The sequence below is a fragment of the Ziziphus jujuba genome, chromosome 4 (assembly GCF_031755915.1).
Source record: "Ziziphus jujuba cultivar Dongzao chromosome 4, ASM3175591v1".
Classification (NCBI taxonomy): Eukaryota; Viridiplantae; Streptophyta; class Magnoliopsida; order Rosales; family Rhamnaceae; genus Ziziphus; species Ziziphus jujuba.
Window position 1 is genome coordinate 12865096 of NC_083382.1, and position 22003 is coordinate 12887098.

General features: G+C 32.0%; 3 protein-coding genes across 5 annotated transcripts; all 3 read left to right on the top strand.

The window, feature by feature from the left end:
* Positions 1 to 4286, top strand: LOC107408118 (rho GDP-dissociation inhibitor 1). 2 transcript variants are annotated; one of them, XM_060816509.1, is made up of 6 exons: positions 1 to 193; positions 822 to 1067; positions 1210 to 1276; positions 2060 to 2278; positions 2367 to 2491; positions 3877 to 4286. In XM_060816509.1, the coding sequence occupies exons 2-6, from the start codon at positions 843 to 845 to the stop codon at positions 3952 to 3954; spliced, it is 714 nt and encodes a 237-aa protein (XP_060672492.1). In that variant the 5' UTR covers positions 1 to 193; positions 822 to 842; the 3' UTR covers positions 3955 to 4286. The 2 variants fall into 2 exon arrangements, with proteins under 2 accessions (XP_060672492.1, XP_015870969.1); XM_016015483.4 differs by having other exon boundaries at positions 1 to 1067.
* Positions 4287 to 7971: 3685 nt separating this feature from the next.
* On the top strand, positions 7972 to 10085 carry LOC107408840 (fasciclin-like arabinogalactan protein 7). 2 transcript variants are annotated; one of them, XM_016016263.4, is made up of 2 exons: positions 7972 to 8130; positions 8991 to 10085. In XM_016016263.4, the coding sequence occupies exon 2, from the start codon at positions 9063 to 9065 to the stop codon at positions 9849 to 9851; it is 789 nt and encodes a 262-aa protein (XP_015871749.1). In that variant the 5' UTR covers positions 7972 to 8130; positions 8991 to 9062; the 3' UTR covers positions 9852 to 10085. The 2 variants fall into 2 exon arrangements, with proteins under 2 accessions (XP_015871749.1, XP_060672852.1); XM_060816869.1 differs by lacking the exon at positions 7972 to 8130 and adding an exon at positions 8138 to 8158.
* Positions 10086 to 15444: 5359 nt separating this feature from the next.
* LOC125421794 (fimbrin-5) lies at positions 15445 to 21894 on the top strand. Its single transcript, XM_048471305.2, has 15 exons — positions 15445 to 15822; positions 16099 to 16290; positions 16432 to 16602; positions 16832 to 17070; positions 17160 to 17331; positions 17466 to 17504; positions 17613 to 17681; positions 17815 to 17931; positions 18434 to 18645; positions 18785 to 18940; positions 19045 to 19244; positions 20130 to 20287; positions 20374 to 20470; positions 20645 to 20736; positions 21262 to 21894. The coding sequence occupies exons 2-15, from the start codon at positions 16204 to 16206 to the stop codon at positions 21523 to 21525; spliced, it is 2073 nt and encodes a 690-aa protein (XP_048327262.2). The 5' UTR covers positions 15445 to 15822; positions 16099 to 16203; the 3' UTR covers positions 21526 to 21894.
* Positions 21895 to 22003: the final 109 nt, after the last annotated feature.

The following is a 22003-nucleotide window of genomic DNA, read 5'->3' on the forward strand; positions in this document are numbered from 1 at the left end:
TTTTTTCTGAGTCTGTGAAAACACCATAAAAAGTCTTTTAGAAAATCTCTGGACTTTATGAAAAGAATGACATTCTCTAAATAAGTTTCCTAAGGCCATGACAGTCTTTGAAAGACTCTTCTATCTTTCTCTCTCTAATAAAAACTCCACCCCTTGAATTTGTGTTCTCTGCGTCAATGGAAGTTGCATATTAGTGAGCCTCACGTTCTTTCTCTCTTTCTTTCTCTCTCTCTCTCTCTCTCTCTCCCCATATAATTTCGGATCACCACACGACCGTTTCTCACTCAGTTTTTGTTTTTTTGACTAAACATAAAAAAAAAAAAAGGCCCCTAAACCACCCATCCCTTCTCTCTCTCTCTCTTCCTTTTGAGATTTTCAACAACAACCCACCACACAAAGCTAGGAGACAATTGCAGTGTGTTTTTTCTTTTTTTCATAACATTTTGTCTTTATTTGTTCTTATTGTTTGTGGGTCTTTTGTGCTTTTCATTTTCTTTTAGCTCATAGTTGTTGGATAATTCTGAAGCATTGACAATTCTTGCCTTTTTGTTCTTCTTTTCTGGGTTTTTGTTTTCATACAAAAAAAAAATTCATTTCGTTTCTAAGAACCCTGCTTTTTCCTTCCCTGCCTCTCTCTCTGCATTAGTTTCTGTCCCATTTTTTCTTGCTGGGATTTCTCTAAATTCTTCTTCTTGGTTTTTGTTTTGTTGGCTTTCTTGGTTTTTGGGTCTTTTTTTTCTCTACCTGTGGAATTTGGTAATTGCTTAATTACTGTTTCCATTGTTGACTGGTTGATGAGTTGAATGTCTTTGGGTGCTGAGGTTGTTTCAAGTTCCAAGAATATGGGGTTTGATGACAACAAGAAGAATGAGGGTGGAGAAAAGAGTGAAAATGAAACGGTGCAAGCAAATCAAGAAGGTGGTGGTGATGAGGGAGGAGAGAGAGTAGGAAGACAAATGAGTGAGAGTTCTCTGTATGCAACTGATCAGGAGGAAGAAGATGATGATGGGAACAAATTACAGTTGGGTCCTCAATACACCCTTAAAGAACAGCTTGAGAAGGATAAGGTTTGTCCTTCCTCCAAGTTAGAAATGTTAAAAATTTTCTTTTTCTTTCTATTTTTTCTTATAAAATTCTCTCAAATGAATTAGTATTTTTACGTTTTATTTATTTATTTATTTTTTTTTTTTGGTGACTTTGTTAATGCAGGATGACGAGAGTTTGAGAAGGTGGAAGGAACAGCTTCTTGGGGCTGTGGATATTGAAAGCGTTGGAGGTTTCTGTCTAAACTAATAATTTTATGATTTTATTAGGAAAGAATTTTTGGAATCTTTAAAGTTTTTGCTAATCCCTTTTGACTTTCTTAATTTTCAATATTGATGATTCATTGCCAACTATCAAATTGGATAATTGATGGTAATTTGTAGATATTAAAAGTTGACTCCTTTTCAATTTTATAGTAATTATATGTTCATGCAGAAAACTTCTGGTTCTGGTCCCTTTGTCTTTATTCTGTTTAAGGATTCCTATTTATACTGATAAAATTATTACTAATCCATTAGATGTTCCTTTGTTCGACCAAAACTTTTATACTTATCATCAAATTTATAATGTTAATACACTTAAAGCACTTCTTCCTTTCTCAGAAACCATGCAACAATCATCAGGTTTATTTTGGCCTATTCTTGTGGTGAACAATTTTTTAGCTTATTCATTAATTCATTTCTTTAATTTTTTTTTCTGTGAGTCTATCTTGTAAAACAAGCAAAAAGTTGTCAATCTTCCATGAAATTTGAAAAAGCATGATAGAATTATAAACGTCTATTGTTTTCGTCAAATGTGTTTTTTTTTTTTTTTTTTTTTTTTTTTGTTTTTTTTGTTTTTGTTTTTTGGGTGAATGTTGTTCAAGATAAATAGGAGATTGTCCACCAGTTAACCACATTTATCAAGCGACCAATGTTAGAAAATCCCATCACTGCATTTTGTGTAACATTTCTTTTTTCTAACCACTGCATTTTTGTGTAACATTTCTTTTTTCTACATTTTTTTTGTATTGCAGAGACCCTTGAGCCAGAAGTGAAGATCACTGAACTGTCAATCATTTCTCCTGGACGAGCTGACATTGTTCTTCGCATTCCTGAAGATGGAAAACCGAAAGGTTTATGGTTTACTTTGAAAGAAGGCAGTCGTTATAACCTGAAATTTGCTTTCAAGGTCAGCAATAATATTGTATCTGGCCTCAAATACACCAATACTGTTTGGAAAACTGGTATGAAGGGTAAGTTTATAGCATTCTAATTCTTAACAGAAACTTTTAGATACCAAATGCTTTAGAGTTCATTCTCTCACTAGGAGTTTAACTTCAGTGGACAGTGCAAAAGAGATGATTGGGACCTTCAGTCCCCAGCCAGAGCCGTACACACACGTGATGCCAGAGGAAACCACACCCTCTGGCATATTTGCCAGAGGATCATATTCTGCAAGATCAAAGGTATTTGTTTAAGATATCTTGTGTCACTTTTATTCCAACTTCTTTTAATGCATAAATCTGGATAGCCTTAAAGTTCCTTTAATATATCCATTGATTTTGGGGAGTATAGATTTTTTTTGAAAGGATAACTACTCCATTTTTGTTCCTATATCAAATTAACAGTAATGGTAAGCCGTACGATTGGAGTAAAAATTTTCACATCTATTTATACCTCCAAATGACCCTTCCTTCTAACTCTGCCTGCTTATGTTAGGAATATCTTGTAGAAGTTGTTATTAAATATAAAACTTGATCTGGAAATATTTGGATGTATAGCTATAGGCCTTTCTTCCTTGAATGTTGCTTGTTGATCAAACTGAAGTCAGTTTCTTGTTGTATTCTATTCTACTGCATCCAGGAGAAGAGGTCTGTATGGTAAAAAAATGTGTCCAAATTGATGAAGTGATATGTCTCTTTACCTTTCATTGAACTGGTCCAGACATGCAAGTCCTGTTATCCATTCTTGTAAAACATTTGGACCTACTTTCTTTTCTTTATTTTCTTCTTTTAAATGGGATCCTGCACTTATCTTCTTTATCTTACCTGAGAGAGTTGAAACTGTATTGCTGAGGGGTAAAACTTGAGAACAGTAATTTTGTATTTTAAGTGGTTTCCAGATCATTTAATATGAAAGAGGTAAAATTACAATGGAAGCCCAAAATACTTTTTCTGGAATATATTGTATGACAAATCCTTTTCCAGTACCCCTAATTTGATATCTTGGAATCTTAAGAGTTTTGTGAATTAATTATTTTCCATGGTGAATTAATTCTTCAATTATTTCAATGCTTTTCTTATTGCCTAAAATTTTTCATAAAGCTTCCATTTTCTCCCTACAGTTCTTCAAAATTTTCTTGAACATTGCTAAGGCTGATTAGTATTTAGGGGTTTGAATAATGATTCTCAACCTTTATTATAATCTCTCTATCTAGTTACTAAGACCCCTGGGACCCTATACGTTTTTCACCATCCAACTCATGACCTTGCAATTTTAGTTTGTCTACTTTAATGAAAACTATATTAATTGATGCATAAAACCTTCAAATCATGACCACCCATATCATATTTGGACGAGGCTCATCATCATAATTTGTCATTTTGTCTGGCACACAAATGGCCCATTTATATTATTTGAATGTGTTTCTGCTTGGCTATTTTTTGCAAGCACCATGGCCCATGCTGAACTGTACTCATTGATTAAGACACGAATTCATTGGCTTTCTGGGTTTTAATTCTCTGTATTTGGATTTCTTGAAAATATCAAACATTCAAAATTCTAGCTAGAGTTTCTGATTGCAGTAAATTTGTTACCACAGTACAATCTCATTCTTCTCCCTTCTTTGCAGTTTGTTGATGATGATAACAAGTGCTACTTGGAAATCAACTACACCTTTGATATTCGAAAGGAATGGGCTGCAACTTAAAACAGAGAACTAACCAACAAGTACTACCATAACTCCCTCATTCCGTTGATGTTACTATGCCACAATTAGTTTTAGATTTTTGTGTTCCCATTAATCAAATATTCGACGATAAGTTCCATAGTTATGTTACTACTACATTCTTGTCCCACGATTAATTTCCATAACATTGGAGTGTAAGAAAAAGAGAGAGACAGAGAGAGAGAATTTAGAGTGAGGGGAATTCTTTGGTAACTACCTTTAATAAAAGACAAAGCTTAGCCTGTCTTTTTGATACTCTGCTTTTGCTGCTGCCTTTGCATCTGCTTATTAATGGAGTGACTCAAATTTTTGTATAGGCCGGCATGGGGCTGGGCTACACCTTTTTTTCTAGTTGTGGTGGTAAAGCAAATGATATGGTAGAATGGATTTGATTTTGTTTAAATAAACTTCACTTTTTTCTTTCTCTCTAATAATTTCTTTTTAGTGGTTATCCATCCTGCTACAGCTAAACCCAACTAATACACACTTTTGCTTCAAGAACTCATTGAAAACTTTCAGGAACCCTAATGAATAATGTTTCTGCTTAAAATAGTAAAATTTCTAACATGTAGTGTTTGGTTTAGGAAATGATGAAAATGAACAATTGGTAGAGACATGCATACAAATGTGCTTACATTTTTAAGTGGAAATCCATGCAAAATTTGAAACTAATTTTTGTTGTACCTTACCTGTTTCTGTTCATCTGGTTTTTACTTCCTTTTGTGTCAGCCCATGTGGGTTTCCTATTCAAGCCTCCAATCAGCAGGCAGAATTTGTATGATTAGTAATTGTTTATACCACTTATGTAAATTTCTAATAAGAATGAACACATTAAAAAATATTTGGTTGGAACATAATTAAAGGATATGAGACAATGGGGAAAAAAAGTGAGGGACACAAAAGGTGGAGGAAGGGGCTAGGAACCAACCACTTTTGAAAAGCCTGGCAACAACAACCAAGTTTTACTGTTTCATTGAGCCTGATCAAACAGCTTAAAGTTGATTTTGTATTGGTTTTTTGTCCATGTCTGATCTCCTTTTATATTCTTATCTGGAAGTTTCCACTTGAGCAAGACAATTATATTGGTTTGGTTACTAAATTCACTATAAATAATCTAAAAGAAGCAAAAACAAAAATTGAACACAAGAGATCAACTAAAATATTGATTTCATCACCTTTTGGCTTTTCTTTTTTTTTGGGAGTGACAAACTTGAAGCAGCAGCAACCATAATTTGCATTTGAAGGTGCTTCACTTTCACACTCAATAAAATAGGCCAAAAATGCAAGAACCACCTTTTTTTTTTTCTTTTTTTTTTTTTTTTGTTCTATGACAATTTCCAAAGTATGAAAGACAATAAGGTTCAAAATTCAAAACAGTCTTTCTCAGTTGTTTCCATCTACCTTTTCAAGGATATATATATATAGGTTGAAGTATCAGTATCCAACATTAATTGGCCCCCACAAAATTGAAAAAATAGAATCAGATTGATTATTTATTCGTTTATTTTACTTTTTGGTAAAAGAATCAGATCGATTAGCCATCCTAACTGTTGGTTTTACATCTGAAAATTACCTTACATCCTCTCCTAGGGACACGTCTTTGAATCTCAATCCCTGTCCATTGGATTCAATTCAAGGACTTTGGCCTAGAGTAAAGCTAATGCAATCTGCAAATGCTAAATTACATTTGACCAACATTACAATGAGGCCTCCTCAACCAAAACCCCATGCAAGTGACTTTGTTTAATTAATTAATTTGTAACCTAAATGATCTGCTTTAATGGGGTGTGATTTGGTTGAACAAAATGAGGATCATGTGCTAAAATTCTAATGCAAAACCGGGCTATTGTTTTGAGTTAAGAAATTGCCAACCTACCTTCCTTGTCAACAATGCAAAATCCTGCCTATTCTAAGTCAATGTTTAATTAATGTATTAAATATGCTAAACTTGATTTGATTGCGGATTCCAATGACCTTCACATGCCTCTCTCAACACCAAAAAATCCTTTTTTTTTTTTTTTGTATATATGAAACAGAATATTTTAATTTCCATACTGTTTGATTTGATTTGATTTGTTTTTAACTTTTGGGAAAGCAGAATTTGGTTATAATGATATAAATTAGTGTGAACTCAAAGCAAAAATTAGGGGGGAAAAAAGGTTTAGTGGTGAGCATGATTTATAAATGTATAAAATAATTAGTAATTATGCCAATTATATATGGTTATTGGTTAAGAATTTATTTTCTAAATTATTTAAAGTGGCATGTGATCGATACCAAATTGGGGAATAGTTATATATAAATAGTGTACGTGGCGTCGTGGTGGGGGGTGTTGGCGCCGACAACTTATATTGGTTTTTGTTTTTATATAGTTTTTTTCATAAATTTTTTAATATGTGATAAAAAATAATAATAATAATAATGATGAAAAATAAAATATTAAATCACATTATCATTTTAAATCTTATCAATAAATTTTGCCACGTATCAAATCAGTGGAAGAACCAATCTGATTTGTTTTTTTCTGACAGAGACGGTGTCGTTTCTTGCGCCGTAAAGGTGAGCTGGAAATGCTAACGTTAAGGCTGGGTGCGCAGTGAGCGAGGTTGCGCTGTGCGCATGATTTTTGGGCAAATCATTGACTTCCAGTTGGCACCGGGCCGTGAAGAGCAACCACCAGACAGCCTATGCTTGTTGGCCCAAATCCCCCATGGTGGGCCCCCATTATCACCTTCTCGAATCTCCAATTTCTCATCCTTTTTATTTTTGTTTTACTCAAAATCTCACGATAACTTTTAACTTTTTCTTCACCATCTTCTACTTATGGGCTTCTTCTAGTTCTAACTCCTTGTATTATGTACCATAACCCCGACATACTATTTTCTCTTTTTTTTTTTTCCCTTTATTTTTTTTCATATCCAAAAATAAATTAAAAAAAGGGGAAAAATATATATATAGAAAAAAAAAAATATATATATATATATAGGAAAAAAGTTAAGTGGTTAAATAAAAAATATATGTAAATATTTGAAAAGCTCAAATAATTACTACAGCTTTTTATTTCTTAACTTTCAATCCTCGTGAACCGCATTTATTAAACCGTCCTGAAAATAGGCAGTAGTCCTAGGACCATTGGTTTGAGTTTTTTCAACCATTTGGTTTTTTGTTTTTGTAACCACTCTCACAAACGACTCGACCAATATGGCAGTTCTGCAATGTGTAGCTCAGCTGAAGGAAAAAGATTATTTCTTTATTTATTTAATTTGTAACGGTTAAGTCACGTAATATTTATAACTTACACAACGTCCTTCTAATTGCATGTAAATTGATGATTGCATGAACTTGAACTTGAACTAGAACTAAAACCACTATTAGAAGCTCAATTTGGAATTTTGATCAATTAGTCCTCTACCCCATTAAAGCGTTTTTTTATTTCTTTCTGTTTTCTTTGTTTCTTCTTTCATCCATTAGTAATGGGTTTAATGGGGTTTAGTCTATTCTGCATAATATATATATATATATATATATATATATATTTTTTTTTTTTTCGTTTTCCTCAGTGGGTTAAATGTTGTGTATTCCTTGACAAATTCTGTACCATAATGCCTGTACACTTTTTGGAAGCTGGCCAATTCCTAATACCTAATCCTAAGAAGCAAGAAGATATGAAAATGTCATGACAAGAGAAATTCTCTAGAGAAAACTCATGGTCATGGGAAGGAGGAGATATTGATAATGGTGGGGTAGAGACTAGAGAGAGAAACAGTGCAAATTTGGTGTATGGAGGATATTAAAAAACAAATTAGTTGCAGGGTGATTTAGAAAGCCTACCCTACATAGTCCTCTTTTTCTTGCGAAATTTCATATTCTAATAAAGTATTACTTTATTTTGTGTCCAAGTAAGAACCATTTCTAGTCCATGGTTTGAACAACAGCCTTTCTGTTGATTTGTAATTTTGTACCACCTACTACCTCTTTATATCTCACATACTCTTCACCACCAGCTGTTATTTACCGCACCTCCAACTTTTATTTTGTTTTTCTCTTACTTGCTTAATAAGTCCACCTTTTATATATAATCTCATCACTTTCCCATCTTTTATTGCATTATCATCCTCTCCTTCCACCACCATTTCTCTCTGAGTTCCTCTTGCTGGGGTCAGTTTTTTCCTCTGCATTTTTTCATGTACAATTTTTGTGACTTTTGATAGCTGGGTTTATTTCTTGCTTTTCTTTTTTTTTTGAATTATATGATTATGTTTGCTTACTTTTGGGTGAGCTGATCTAGATCTGTTTCTTTGACATTGTTGTGGTACATTGTGTGGTTCTGGTGGCATTTTTTCTAGTTCCTGTAGAGATTTGCTGACTTGGGTTTACTGGGAAACTTCTGGTTGGCTGAAAAGAAACTTACTGGGAAAACAACAAAAAAAAAAAAAAAAAAAAAGATTGAACTTCTCTTTGAATTTGCATTTTGATCTTTTTTTTTTTTTCCCAATAAATTTTCTATTCTCTTTGAAGTTGCATTTTTATCTAGTTTTTTTCCAATAAATTTTCTATCTTTAGGAAAATATTTAAGTTGCATATCTCATAAAAGACTATACAAGGAATTGAATCATATTTCGAGCAATCTTTCATGCTCTGCATCTTGTCCTGTCTTCAACATCACAGTATCCAGTACAATACCATTGAATCTGCTCTCTGATATTAAACTTTACTCCATTTGCTCTGTAATTATGCATCTTGTATTCAAAATCTACTATTTTCATGCTTTAATCAAGATCTAGATTTTGGTAAGTGGACTCTGTGAGTTTCTCCACTGTTCTGATTCTTGTGGAAACTTGGTGATATGGGTTTTGATGGAACATGTTTGTTTGAGAACTGAGTGAAAGAAATTTCAGATCTTGGGCTCATTCTTGAATAATTTCTACCTGCACTCTAATTTAATTGGATATTAGTCACCGGCCCTTTCTTTTATTATGTTCAGATCTAATTCCTGATGCCTAAATTTGTCTCTGCAGGAATTTGGAGAGTCTGGTTACCATAGAAAAAAAAAAAAAAGCATTCAATTATCACAAAACTTGTTAAGAAAAATGGAATCCCACTTGGTTTTCATAGTTAGCAGTACATTGCTGCTTCTGTTTTCTTCATCAGCATTTGCTCAAACTGCTTCACCTCCATCAGCAAGCCCAACTCTAACTCCGACGCCGGCACCGGCACCAGCTCCTGAGTATGTAAACCTGACCTATTTGCTCTCAGTTGCTGGTCCATTCAATACCTTCCTTAAGTATGCTCAGTCAACCAAAGTGATTGAAACTTTACAAAACCAAGCCAACAACACTGATCAAGGAGTAACTATTTTTGTACCAAAAGATGATGCCTTCAAATCTCTTAAAAAGCCTTCCCTATCCAATCTCACTAATGACCAGCTCAAATCCCTTTTGCTCTTCCATGCTTTGCCCCAGTATTACAGTCTAGCTGAATTCACCAACCTGACTGCAAACAGCCAAACCACCATGGCTGGTGGCCAATACACCTTGAATTTCACCGATAAATCAGGGACTGTGCACGTTGAAACAGGTTGGGCTACTACAAAAGTAAGTAGCAGTGTGCATTCAACTGACCCAGTTGCAATTTACCAGGTTGATAAGGTTCTTCTCCCTGAGGCCATCTTTGGTACAGATATACCTCCGACAGCTGCACCAGCACCTTCACCAGACCTTGCACCAGCTGCAGATGCTCCAAAAACTGCAGACACTGAAGCAAAATCACCAGCATCATCTTCACCAGGGAATTCTTCTTCTAACAAGATCATCAGCTTGGGATTTGGGAACAGCTTTGTTTTGGCAATCTCAGGTGGGCTTGCGTTGTTGTTCCTGTGATATGGAAAGAGATTCTTTCTTTTTTTTTTTTTTGGGTCATGATATATGTTTTAATTTATATTTTAAGAGGGTTTGATTTGAAAAAAAAAAAAATATTGATTTTTTTCTGGACATATGTTCTATTGATATTCATGTATAAGGATGTGAAGCAGATCTTTTATGTTATCTAAAAATGCATTTTGTTTGATCTAGTACTGTTCATATAGAAAAATATATATCTACATATTTGTTGTACTCTCAGATCATTTTTCTGGTGTCATTTCTCATTATATTAGTGAAATTTTTTATAAAATAATATGTGGGTCATGCTTCAATTTTTTTTTTCGAGCAAAAGAAAAGAAAAAAAAAAAATTTTGACCTTGTTTCTTGTTCAAATTATGCATGAAAAGTGTTATTTTTCTTAGTGAAAACGCACAAATGGTGCTGATGCTGATCCTCAAACCAGCATACAAGGACCAAAATAAAAAAATAAAAAAAAAAATAAGGAAGAAAGAAAAAGAAGATATTTTGGCGAAAACCATGTTACCTAAAAGCTTAATGTTGAAGATTTTGAATGCAAGTTGTTAATTTTGTAATTTTTTAGAATGGCTTTTTCAGAGCTGTGAACATGTCTTTTTATTTTTGACCTTTTTAAATGGGTCACTTTCAAACTTGTCTTCATAAGATTGATGTTTTCAATGCTCAATAAAAAAACCAGCTTTGAAGACTAACCATCCTTCTGGAATAGGGCAAAACTTGGTAGCAGAAGAATCAAATAATATTTTAAGTAAATATCACTTTCACCCCCGGCTATAAGGAACATAAAAAACAAATAAATATCATTATCTCACTTATAGAATGTAAACTTTAAATGAAGAGTTAAATATAATGGCAATTCCGTATTTTGCTTTTCTTTTGCTTTTTGCATATTTTGTTTTTAATTATTTGATATTCATAATTATAGTCATCCATTAATTTTTATTTTTATATTTTTTTTGATTTCTTTATATAAACACTCACTTCTTTTTTTTTGGGTAGAAAGATACTAACACCCCTCTATAAGTCAAGCATATTTTCAATTTTTATTTATTTATTTATTTATTTTGGTTTGAATAACAAAACTACAAGTTTAATTATGTATAAGTAATAAACTTCTATTACATTAGAAAATTATATTCAATCACGGTCCATGAAAAAGAGAATTTTGAAAACAATCTATTTTAAGTTGTTGCATGTTGCATAACCATTAAGGAAAAAGGCTTTCTTTATTTGTTTTCATCAATGGACCTAACTGTAGCATGGTCATTAATTAAGAAGTTTTAGTGCAAATCCTTTAAGTTGTGAGGTAGGTTGTGGCCATTAATTCATCTGATAATTAAAACCACTGTACACCTCCAAAGCTACATTGTTCTCTATTGTTATTTTAAAAACATTTTCTTTTAATTTTATACTAATTAAAGTAAAAGTTTCTATTAACCAAAAGTGGAAACAAAATGTCGAAAAGCATAAGGAAACATCTAAGCTATATATGTAGAATTCCATCTCAATTTCCACACACCTACCACACCAAATCCATGAAGTGTGAGGTGGGTTATGGTCATTAATTCATTTTATAATTAGACCTTTTGTGCACCTCGTGAGCTACGATTTACTCTACGGTTCGAAAACTTTTTCTTTTAATTTTATACTGATTAAACCAATAGTTTCTATTAAATTTCAATCTTGGCTTTTACTAACCTAAAAATATCTCCAACCATTAATACAAATATTATCTATGTTGTATGAAAATTGTTATTATTAAATCTAAATGATGCAAATATATAATTAATTCTAAAATTGTTAATATATATAAAAGCCATGTGTAAGTATTAATTAATTATATATTTTATTTTTTTTAAAAAAGTGACTTTTAAAATAAAATTGGATTTTTGAAAACTTTAAAATGTTTGGAATTTTAAAATGTTTTGGACTAAGATAAATTTCACATTCTATATTATAAATAAATTATGTTTATTTTTGTAATTCACATTTCTATTGGAAATATTTTAACATATCAAAGTTAGAATATGACATTTAAGATGCTTATAGATAGTTTGATGAGAAGCTTTTAAACTTTAACCAAGAGAACAGTATTTCAAGCCCTACCATTGCATATGAGTCAGAAGACTAAAGCAAAACTAAAAAAGTTTAAATAAAAATTTTTCAAAATTTTAATATTAGAAAGCGGGTATTTCAATTATAAAAATTCAAACTTATATGAGAAATAATTTTAAGGATTATACTGCGACCAAATTTAACTACTAAATATAGAAATCCTGGTGGAAGCAGTCCAAAAAGAAAAAAAAATGTATAGAAATCCTGGTCTTGATTCAAAGCCAGCCCCAAACCTTCTTTTCTTTCGTGCTAGTCTCATAACTCGCATCAATGCAAAGATCGCAATTTGCATCCCTCATAATCGGATTAAAAATTAAAAAATAACAAAAATTAAAAATTAAAAAGGATTATATAAAGATGAGTAGAATAGGCTTTTGTAGAGAGAGAGAGAGAGAGAGAATAAAATAAAATAACCACCACGGCTAGCTTGTGGTCCTTTGGATCAAGATTTAAAATATTTGAAATTTCTCCGAAATTTTTTTGAAATTTTTTTTTCTTAAGAGATTGAACTAAAATTTATGTTTCAAATGGAAATGTATAGAATTTCCTTAATATTTATCAAAATTTTCAAAATTTTACCAAAATTTTATGGAAATTTTCATCAAAATATCTACATCAAATCCCTAACAATTTAGTTAAAAAAATCCATAATATCCATCAAAATTCAAAAATTTTCATGGAAATATTTATAAATTTTTTTTATAAAAAAATCAAAAATATTATTGATGTTTAGTAATTATTTTACTAAATTAACTTTAGTGATAATTTTTTTTAACATTTTAATAAATTTTTAACTATTTAATGATATAAATAAACCGAAATGGATTAAATTCAATAACCTTAGTAAGTTCTATTTATTAATAATATATATATATACTTGCTATACATTTTGTATAAAATAGATTTATTAGAATCTCATAATTACAAGTTAATAATTGATTATATAAGAATGAAAAATAATAACATGAAAATATAATATTATGTAGAATTGATATTGATAACATTTAAATTAATAATATTAAGCAAATAAAAAATAATAATAAAATATGTTATACTAAATATTAAGAACAACTATATTTAATACAAGACTTTTATGGTTGACATACTAATAATTATATAAAAATTATTAAGAAGATGTATATTTTAATAATTACTTTTCACATTTCATATCTCAAAATGAGAACGAGAAAGATACTAATAATTTTCAATTATCTAAGAATTCTATTAGTATTGAGATGATATTTATGAAATATAATGTAATTATAATGATTGTTTTATCTTAACTAATAAATAATTTATCAAATATATATATTTTTTGGCATAATTTTATCAATAATAGTTTATTTATGATTGTTATCGTTTATATTAATTAAATTGATTAAGAGAAATATAATATTTATTCAATATTTTTGCAATTTTTATACTTAATTTGATAATTGATTGTTTAAATAAGCCAATACTAAGGTTTTAACGAAAATTTTCATTTTTAAAAATAAACTTTCATCATTTTTTATGAATTTTTATCAATATTCGATACTTTCCAATATTTTCATGGAAATTTCCATACCGTCAAATCACAAAGGCCGACTTTCGTCCTTGCTCGACGGGTGGGTCTTGCAGTCAAGCTCCCTTCTGCCTTTGCACTCGAGGGTCAAATATAGATTCCATTTTTAGATTTGATTTATATTGGATTTATATATTGGACTAAACTTTCGATATTTCTATCGATACCAAAATTTTGAACATTGCTTGGGATGAGGTTCATATATGTAAACTCTTCAAAGTTTAACTAGACCATAGTCTTCAAACATGGGCCTATTCTCTTAGCTTTATCTGAACAATTTTTGGGTTTAAGTTGAGCTAGCCTTTTAATCCCTCAAATTACTTATAAATTATTTTCATGTCAAATTTAAATCCAGTTTCACATAATTTTTTACTTTTAAAATTTCAAAATTATATTTGTATATATTTGAAACAAATTTGAAAGTTTTTAGGACTTATCTTTTAAAAATGTAACTAAAATTTATAAGGATACGCTTTTGAAAAAGCAAAAGCAGAGATAAAAATTATCCTAAACAAGGTTTTATATGTGATGTTTTTATTTATTTATTTTTTTATATATAACTTACATATGTTGTTATAAAGTTAACGTTTATAAGACTAATTAACTAATTAGTGAAAGAGCCTTCAATTTTCCATTTGGCCTTTTCCTTTTGTTGAATAGATTGGAATCTTTAGGCTATAATTAAATTCTAATTTTGTAGTTTAGGGTAAAAGATTCCAACTTCTGAGTTTGGTTAGGTTTCAACTTTCATCCAAAAGGAATGTAGCTTTTGAATTTAGAGGGTAATGCCAATAAATTCCCAGGTACATACTTTGCTTAATCTACAAGCATTGTTAAGAGCAGGAAGCAAAAAATTTATGACGTAGATATGGACAGGATGGGTCCAAGATTCATAAAAATTATTGACAAACATTGTAAGGTCAGGAAAATTATGGTCTATAGGATCGAAATTCGGAAATTTGGCTAACATGGGGCAAAAAAAATTATACCAAAAAAAAAAAAAAAACACTAGAATTTGTATTTGATTACACTTGGGAATTTGAAAACATGACTTATGCATTATTTTTTGTTCATTGTCTGACCTCTTACTAGTAATAAATAATTAAACTTTTATCATTATTTTTTTACTACACATTTTTTTGTTAATTAAAAATTTGAAAATGTTACATACATTTTGAGTCCAAGATCTTATCTTTAGAAATAATAAAAATTGTTATCATTTTTATTCTCTCAAAAGATATCCAAGAGATCATAAATACAAAAAGAAGACACTAACCCATCAACATGATTCAAGTTTAATTATAATCTTTTCGAAAACAGTCTACATGGTTGTTTCTTCATATAATAATTCTTACCATAAATTCAAGAAAAAATGTTTTTTTTTTTTTTTTGTTTATTACCCAAAAAAAAGTCATTTTGCTCAAGAAATGTTAGAATGGGTAATGAGAATCACTTGTTTTGTGCAACATCATCGTCCTAGGAATTGTAAATACAAAATTTTGGTAGAGTAGATAGGAATTATGGCTTAAAAAAGCTTATGACTTCCATTATTAGGTAATTCCACTTTTCAATGACCATATGAAAACAAAAAAGGGAATTTTGGACAATTGGGATAAAAGTTATTTGGTACATAGTATATGACATACTATTAAAAAATAAAATTAAAAATGGCCAATGTAACAGTACATATTTTATTTATGTATTTTTTTTTGGTTTTTTAACTAACAAACCTACCAAAAACCACTTTGGAACGCCATCTAAACTCGCAAATATTATTGAAATTATTAGGATAAAAAAGCCAAAAAAGTGGGTAATTATTTTGATTTGATTCCTAAAAAGTGGATTTGTTTTTATTTTATGTTTTTGGGATTCCTTTAATGGGTTGTGTTGTGTTGGTGTGAAAAAAGAGGTGCCAAAAAAACGCTCCACACGGAAATTGAATGAAGGGGAGTGGCTTTCAATATTTGACACGACAGAGAAAGATGTCATAGCAGCAGCGAGTAGTAAGCAATATTGGCTTCAATACCATTTTTTCTTCATTCCCTTCCCTTCCCTTTGCCTTCTTTTTCTGGCTCTGCTTCGCTTTCCCCTGGCTATTCGCTTGTCCTATCGCCACCACCGCTTTTCTCTCCCTCTCTTTTTTCATTTCCCAAGCCAAAAAATCTCATAGCTCTCTCTCTCTCTCTCTCTCAAGAACAAACCGTAATCTTGCCAATACAATGACAAAGGCACTTCAATTTCAGCTTTAGTTCCCTAATGTATACCAGGAAAAAGGTATGTTTTTCTTTCATTTCTGTATATGAATCCTCGTTTTTAATACATGGGTTTTGATTGTTTTTGTTTTTTCTATATATATTATATTTGATTCGACCATCTGGGTCAATCCAGAAAAAACGCGTAATTTCATGTCCTTGCACGTTAAGTTACATATATCTTTGATTGTTTAATCCAGTTTTTTTTTTCTTTTTTTTTCTTTTCGCTTATTTTGGATCCGAGTTTGCGTTTTTCTTAGCGTTTGTTCGTTTACTAATTTCCCGCTAACTTGTTCAGGTTCTGATGTATAAGTCTGTGTATAGGCTTTGAGTGCAATTTTTTTTTTGGTGGGCAATCAGTGTTCATTATTGTGGCTAGAATTTTGCTCAAACAAAAAGGAAAATGTCTAGTTTTGTGGGTGTTCTTGTTTCTGATCCATGGCTACAGAGCCAATTCACCCAAGTGGAGCTTCGCACCCTCAAATCCAGAGTAAGCATTTCTCTTTATTGTTATAAAATATTTTGTATTTTGGGCTCTTGGATTATTATGTTGTATGCGTTGTTTGGAAAATTTATATGATCAAGCTGCAATATTCCGTTGACATGTGAAATGGGTTGCATTGGTTTTTAGTTCCTATCAATAAGGACTCAATCGGGTAGAGTCACAGTGGGAGATTTGCCAGCTCTTTTTGTGAAATTGAAGGCTTTCAGTGAAATGTTCACTGAGGATGAGATTAAGGCTGTTTTGGAGGAGTCGTGTAAGGACATGGATGAAGAGATTGATTTCGAATCCTTCCTTCGGGTAAGTCTTTGAAGAATGGCATTGCATGCTTCTCTTTAATGTTTTCTAACAGAATTTTTTCATTTGGGGTAGGATGAAATATACTTTTGATAAATATATAAAAAGACAATCAATGTAGTAGATACTAAATGGGCAAACTTTCTTTCGTCCTTCTATGTGGATGTCATTTTCTCATTTTTGTTGGAGGAAACAGAATTCTTAAGCTACTCTTGGAAAATTTAATTGGCAGGCACATCTGAATTTGCAAGCCCGAGCTACAACTAAATCAGGCGGTTCAAAGAATTCCTCTTCATTTCTCAAGGCAACCACAACTACTTTCCAGCATACAATTAATGTATCCGAGAAGTCTTCTTATGTTGCCCACATTAACAGCTACCTGGCTGAAGATCCATACATGAAGAAGTATCTTCCAATAGATCCATCTTCAAATGCTTTGTTTGACCTTGCTAAAGATGGAGTTCTTCTGTGGTAGGTGTGCTAAAACCTGTGGAGATTGTTTGCTTGCAAGAATAGATGGACATATTCAAGTTTTTGATGCTTTTAGTCACTTCATGCAGTAAACTTATTAATGTAGCTGTTCCTGGGACTATAGATGAGCGAGCAATTAACACTAAAGGTGTCCTTAATCCATGGGAGAGAAATGAGAACCATACCCTTTGCCTTAATTCTGCAAAGGCTATTGGCTGCACAGTAGTTAATATTGGCACACAAGACTTGGTTGAGGCAAGAGTAAGTTGAACTACTGCTAGCTACCAATTGGAATTTTGCTTTGTATTCTTTATTTCTCTTGTTCTGAAATTTTCTCCGGTAGTATGCTTATCTTCTACTGTAACATTTATATCTCTATATGTTTATTTTTCCAGCCACATCTTGTACTTGGATTGATTTCTCAAATAATTAAGGTATTCAATTGGACGACTCCATCTTCCTATTTGCACTTTATCTCTTAGAACATAGAAACCATGGCTAAAACAATTAATTATGTTCTCACTGCATCTTCTGGACATCAGATTCAACTTTTGGCTGATCTCAATCTAAAGAAAACTCCTCAACTTGTGGAACTGGTGGATGACAGCAAGGTTATTGAAGTGTTATTGGTTTTCCTTCTATGTTGATAATACAAGGATGATGGATGATTTTTCTTTACTATTCTTATTCATTTAAGTGCATATAATTGATTTACTTAAGTTATTACGTATGCTTATAATTCAGGATGTGGAGGAACTCATGGGTTTACCACCAGAGAAGGTTTTGTTGAAATGGATGAATTTCCATCTTAAGAAGGCTGGGTATGAGAAACAAGTCACAAACTTCTCTTCTGATGTGAAGGTAAGAGAAACTTCTCTAATTTACTAGTGGAAATTTGTTTTGTGAGTTGTCTGGGCTTGTTAGAAGGATAGTTATTTGTGGTTGAATGAATATAGATATACCGTTTCTCTTTGTATTATACATTTTTTTTTCCAAAACAAAAAATTATCCCATTTCTTTAAAAAAAAAAAACAAAAAAAAAAAAGAATACATGCCTTAGCAATAGAGAATTTTGGATTCATGCTTTTTTGTGGCTCTATAAAATGACGGAAAACTAGTGAAACCTGGTTTTATAATGCTGGTTCTGATGTTAATTTTCCACTAATATGAGTTTTAAGGTAACAGTGTAGATTTAATTGTTAATGACTTCCAAGGCACTTCGCAGTTAAAATTTAATGACTTAGTTACTACTTACAGATAATGGTATAAATAAAATAATTATATTCAAATGTGCTTTTATCATGTTTTCAGGAATGCTGTCTCTTGTAAGTATGATGATGCTATAATGTTTATGCATTTGCAGGACGGAGAGGCCTATGCTTACCTGCTTAATGCTCTTGCACCAGAGCATTCTGGCCCTGCTGCCTTAGACACTAGGGATCCTGCAGAAAGAGCAAACATGGTACTTGAGCATGCTGAGAAATTGGATTGCAAAAGATACCTGACACCTAAGGACATTGTTGAGGGCTCCCCAAATCTTAATCTGGCATTTGTTGCACAAATATTCCAGCACAGGTAAGAAAGAATGCTACTACTTCAGTTTATATTTAATGTTTCAGTCTTTGTTGTTTGTGTTTGGTCCTTTTTGGTTCATACCTTTATTTGAATTTTATCATTCTATACTGGTGTAAGTGTCAATTGTGTTCTTCTGTAGGAATGGCTTGACTGTTGATTCCAAAAAAATGTCCTTTGCTGAGATGATGACAGATGATGCCCAAACTTCCCGGGAAGAGAGATGCTTCCGATTGTGGATTAACAGTCTTGGAACTGCTACCTATGTCAATAATGTTTTTGAGGATGTTCGAAATGGGTGAGGCTCTTAGTCTCTCTTCTTCTCCCCATACCCTCCTCCTAGAACATATACATGTAGAGTGTTGTTGAGTCTTGATTGGTCTGTGTCCCTTGAGCATGCAGATGGGTCCTGTTAGAAGTCCTTGACAAAGTTTCAGAAGGTTCGGTCAACTGGAAGCAGGCAACAAAGCCTCCTATAAAGATGCCATTTAGAAAAGTTGAGAATTGCAACCAAGTTATAAAAATTGGGAAGGAATTAAACTTTTCTCTTGTCAATGTGGCTGGGAATGATATTGTGCAAGGAAATAAGAAGCTCATATTGGGTAAGTGAGAAAATTTTCCTCATAGGACTGGTGTTATCTTACTATTATTACTCTGTAGTTTACCATAAACAATTTATGATGCATCTATAGAGTTTGTGGCATTTTACAATGAGTAAGAGGATGCCATATCGTTAGATTTGCTTGGTTGGTAATGTTGAATTTTTAAGTGCATAGAAAGAATATAAAGTCCATTTTGCTTAATCACTTCAATTGTAAATTAGTGGACAACTCCATTAAAGTCCTATGGCAGCAAGAGTATATTTAATGTTAATTTCTGCGATATGATCATTATATGATCACTAGAGATAAATGTATGTAAGTGGAGGTTTTCTATATTTGTTACATATATGAGGATATCCCTTCTTTTCTTTCTTTTTCCTTTTTTTTTTTTGTTTTTTGTTTTTTGTTTTTTTTTTTTTTTTTTTTTTGAAACTTCACGAAAACTATGATAACTTACAATCTAAGGAAAACTGGTTTTTATACATTAAGTGGGATCGGAGTTAGGAACATGCAGTCAGTTTTGCTTGGAAGTTATTACTGTTTGATAGATTGATCATTTTACAAGAGAATACTGACTTGCTGAGAGATATAGAAGGGTGCCTTTATGTTGCAGTAAAAATAATAATAATAATAATAATAATAATTCTATGAATTCAAAGATTTTTTGCCCTTCAACATGGAAAGAATATGCTCTTGTTGGAAGATGTCTGTTTTGCTTATTATAAATTTCCTCTGGGTTTCTCCCTTTTTCCTTTTGATCTTAATCAAGGGTTTCAAATTTTTTTTTTTTTCTGTTTTTCTTTAAAAATAAATAAATAAATGAAAGGTCATACTTTTAGATTATTTTTGGATTACAATTTAAATCTTGTATCCCATATTCCCCAGCATATTTATGGCAGCTGATGAGGTTTTCCATGCTCCAACTATTGAAAAATTTGAGGTCGCACTCCCAAGGTAAAGAGATTACTGATGCTGATATTCTACTTTGGGCAAACAACAAAGTGAAGAAAGCAGGTAGAACCTCACAAATGGAGAGTTTCAAGGTATTAAGTGAAAGATGATTCTGTTATACTATCTGTTTTCACCATATTGGTAAGTTTTATTTATAATTTTAACCTTTTGTTTTTAGGATAAGAACCTTTCAAATGGGATATTCTTCCTCGAACTTCTTAGTTCTGTGGAGCCAAGGGTGGTCAACTGGAGTCTTGTCACGAAGGGGGAAACTGGTAAGTCAGGTTCCATATCTGATGGACAATGGACCTGTTTGTATGGGAATTCCAAATTGGGCTTGCAATTCCATCAGCAAGGGGTTCTAATCTAGAATGGGTTGCAAAGAGAATGATAGTTTAATATCAGAACTTTGGTGAAAGATTCTCATTTCATTATTACTCAAATTGCAGATGAAGATAAGAAATTGAATGCAACGTATATAATCAGTGTTGCTCGAAAGCTTGGCTGCTCCATCTTTTTGTTACCAGAGGATATCATAGAGGTGAGTATTTTTCTGGACCATGGATGTTATTATGTACTCATCTTGTCTCTTACGTAATAAGAAATGTCAGATGTATAAAATCTTAATATTGTATGTATCTGGGTTTAGAGGGACCAAGTACCTAAAATCTGTATATGGAGTAGTAGAAACTACTATTATAGTTCGTCTTTTGTAGATTAGTCTTCAACTTATCTATCATATGTCAACTCCAGCGAGCTTTTCTTTTTGTTAAATCAAAATGCGGAATCTTGAAGTTAAGATGGTTTTCTGAGCACATTTACCCTAACATCATGTGAGACTGGTGTAAGCTATTGTTTGCCCAAATTCATGTTTGTGTCTTAGTTTTTGGATTTGTTTGAGGTTTATACTTGACCACTCTAAAGTTGACAGCCCTGAGCTGACGTTCAGAGTCTGCTGACATTTCTTGGCTAAGTGGGATTCATGAATTTCGATTTATTTTATTCATTAATTAATGAATTATTTGATTTAACATCAAAATTCTTTGATCATCTGCATTTTTCACAGGTAAACCAGAAAATGATCCTTATTTTGACTGCAAGCATTATGTACTGGAGCCTGCTGCAACCAGCAGGAGAGTCGGACTCTACACCTGATACGCCCAATGAGTCTAATGAAAATGAAACAGGTTTGGCTGGTGAAATCTCTAATTTGGCCATCAACGATTCTGCTTCAGACACCGTTGGCTCTCCAGAGGATGGGAATGAGCAATCCCCCCATAAGAGTGAAAATGATGAGCCCTCAGATAATGTTGAAAATGAACAATCGTGATAAAGAATGACAAAAAAATACATTTATTTTTTACTTTTTTTTTTCCCCCTTCATTTTCTCAGATGGACAGGAAATCAGAGGTAAATTGTTGCAGGTAGTTTGGAGCAAGAGGAGAGAATGCTCGTCTTTTATGGGCTCGTGAACCACAGAAAAGAAGGGTCGTGTAAATTTTGTTTTTATAAATTTGACATTCTTAGGCATATTCTTTTGATGGAAATTACCTCAACTTTACTGAATAATGTGAAGGTGGAAGTAGGCATTATTTGTCCATCCTTGTTTTGTTTTGGTAAATTATTTGTCCATCCTTGTTGCAATTATATAGAGGCATTTTCGAATAAAACTTAATAGGTTTATCGGTTGCTTGTTGGATACTTACAGCCAGAGATTAATATGGAACTTATTTTATGTGTCTATGGGGTTGCGAACTCTAATTTTATGCGTATATGGGGTTGCAAGCTAATTTACAAAGGAAAGCAAT

Bases quoted from the DNA above. Each gene is read 5' to 3' on its own strand.
- LOC107408118 (XM_016015483.4), top strand. From the start codon at position 804: ATGTCTTTGGGTGCTGAGGTTGTTTCAAGTTCCAAGAATATGGGGTTT. The intron at 1,068-1,209 runs GTTTGTCCTTCC...TTGTTAATGCAG, and splicing joins AACAGCTTGAGAAGGATAAG to GATGACGAGAGTTTGAGAAG. The intron at 2,279-2,366 runs GTAAGTTTATAG...GTTTAACTTCAG, and splicing joins TTGGAAAACTGGTATGAAGG to TGGACAGTGCAAAAGAGATG.
- LOC107408840 (XM_016016263.4), top strand. From the start codon at position 9,063: ATGGAATCCCACTTGGTTTTCATAGTTAGCAGTACATTGCTGCTTCTG.
- LOC125421794 (XM_048471305.2), top strand. From the start codon at position 16,204: ATGTCTAGTTTTGTGGGTGTTCTTGTTTCTGATCCATGGCTACAGAGC. The intron at 16,603-16,831 runs GTAAGTCTTTGA...TTTAATTGGCAG, and splicing joins ATTTCGAATCCTTCCTTCGG to GCACATCTGAATTTGCAAGC. The intron at 17,932-18,433 runs GTAAGAGAAACT...ATGCATTTGCAG, and splicing joins ACTTCTCTTCTGATGTGAAG to GACGGAGAGGCCTATGCTTA.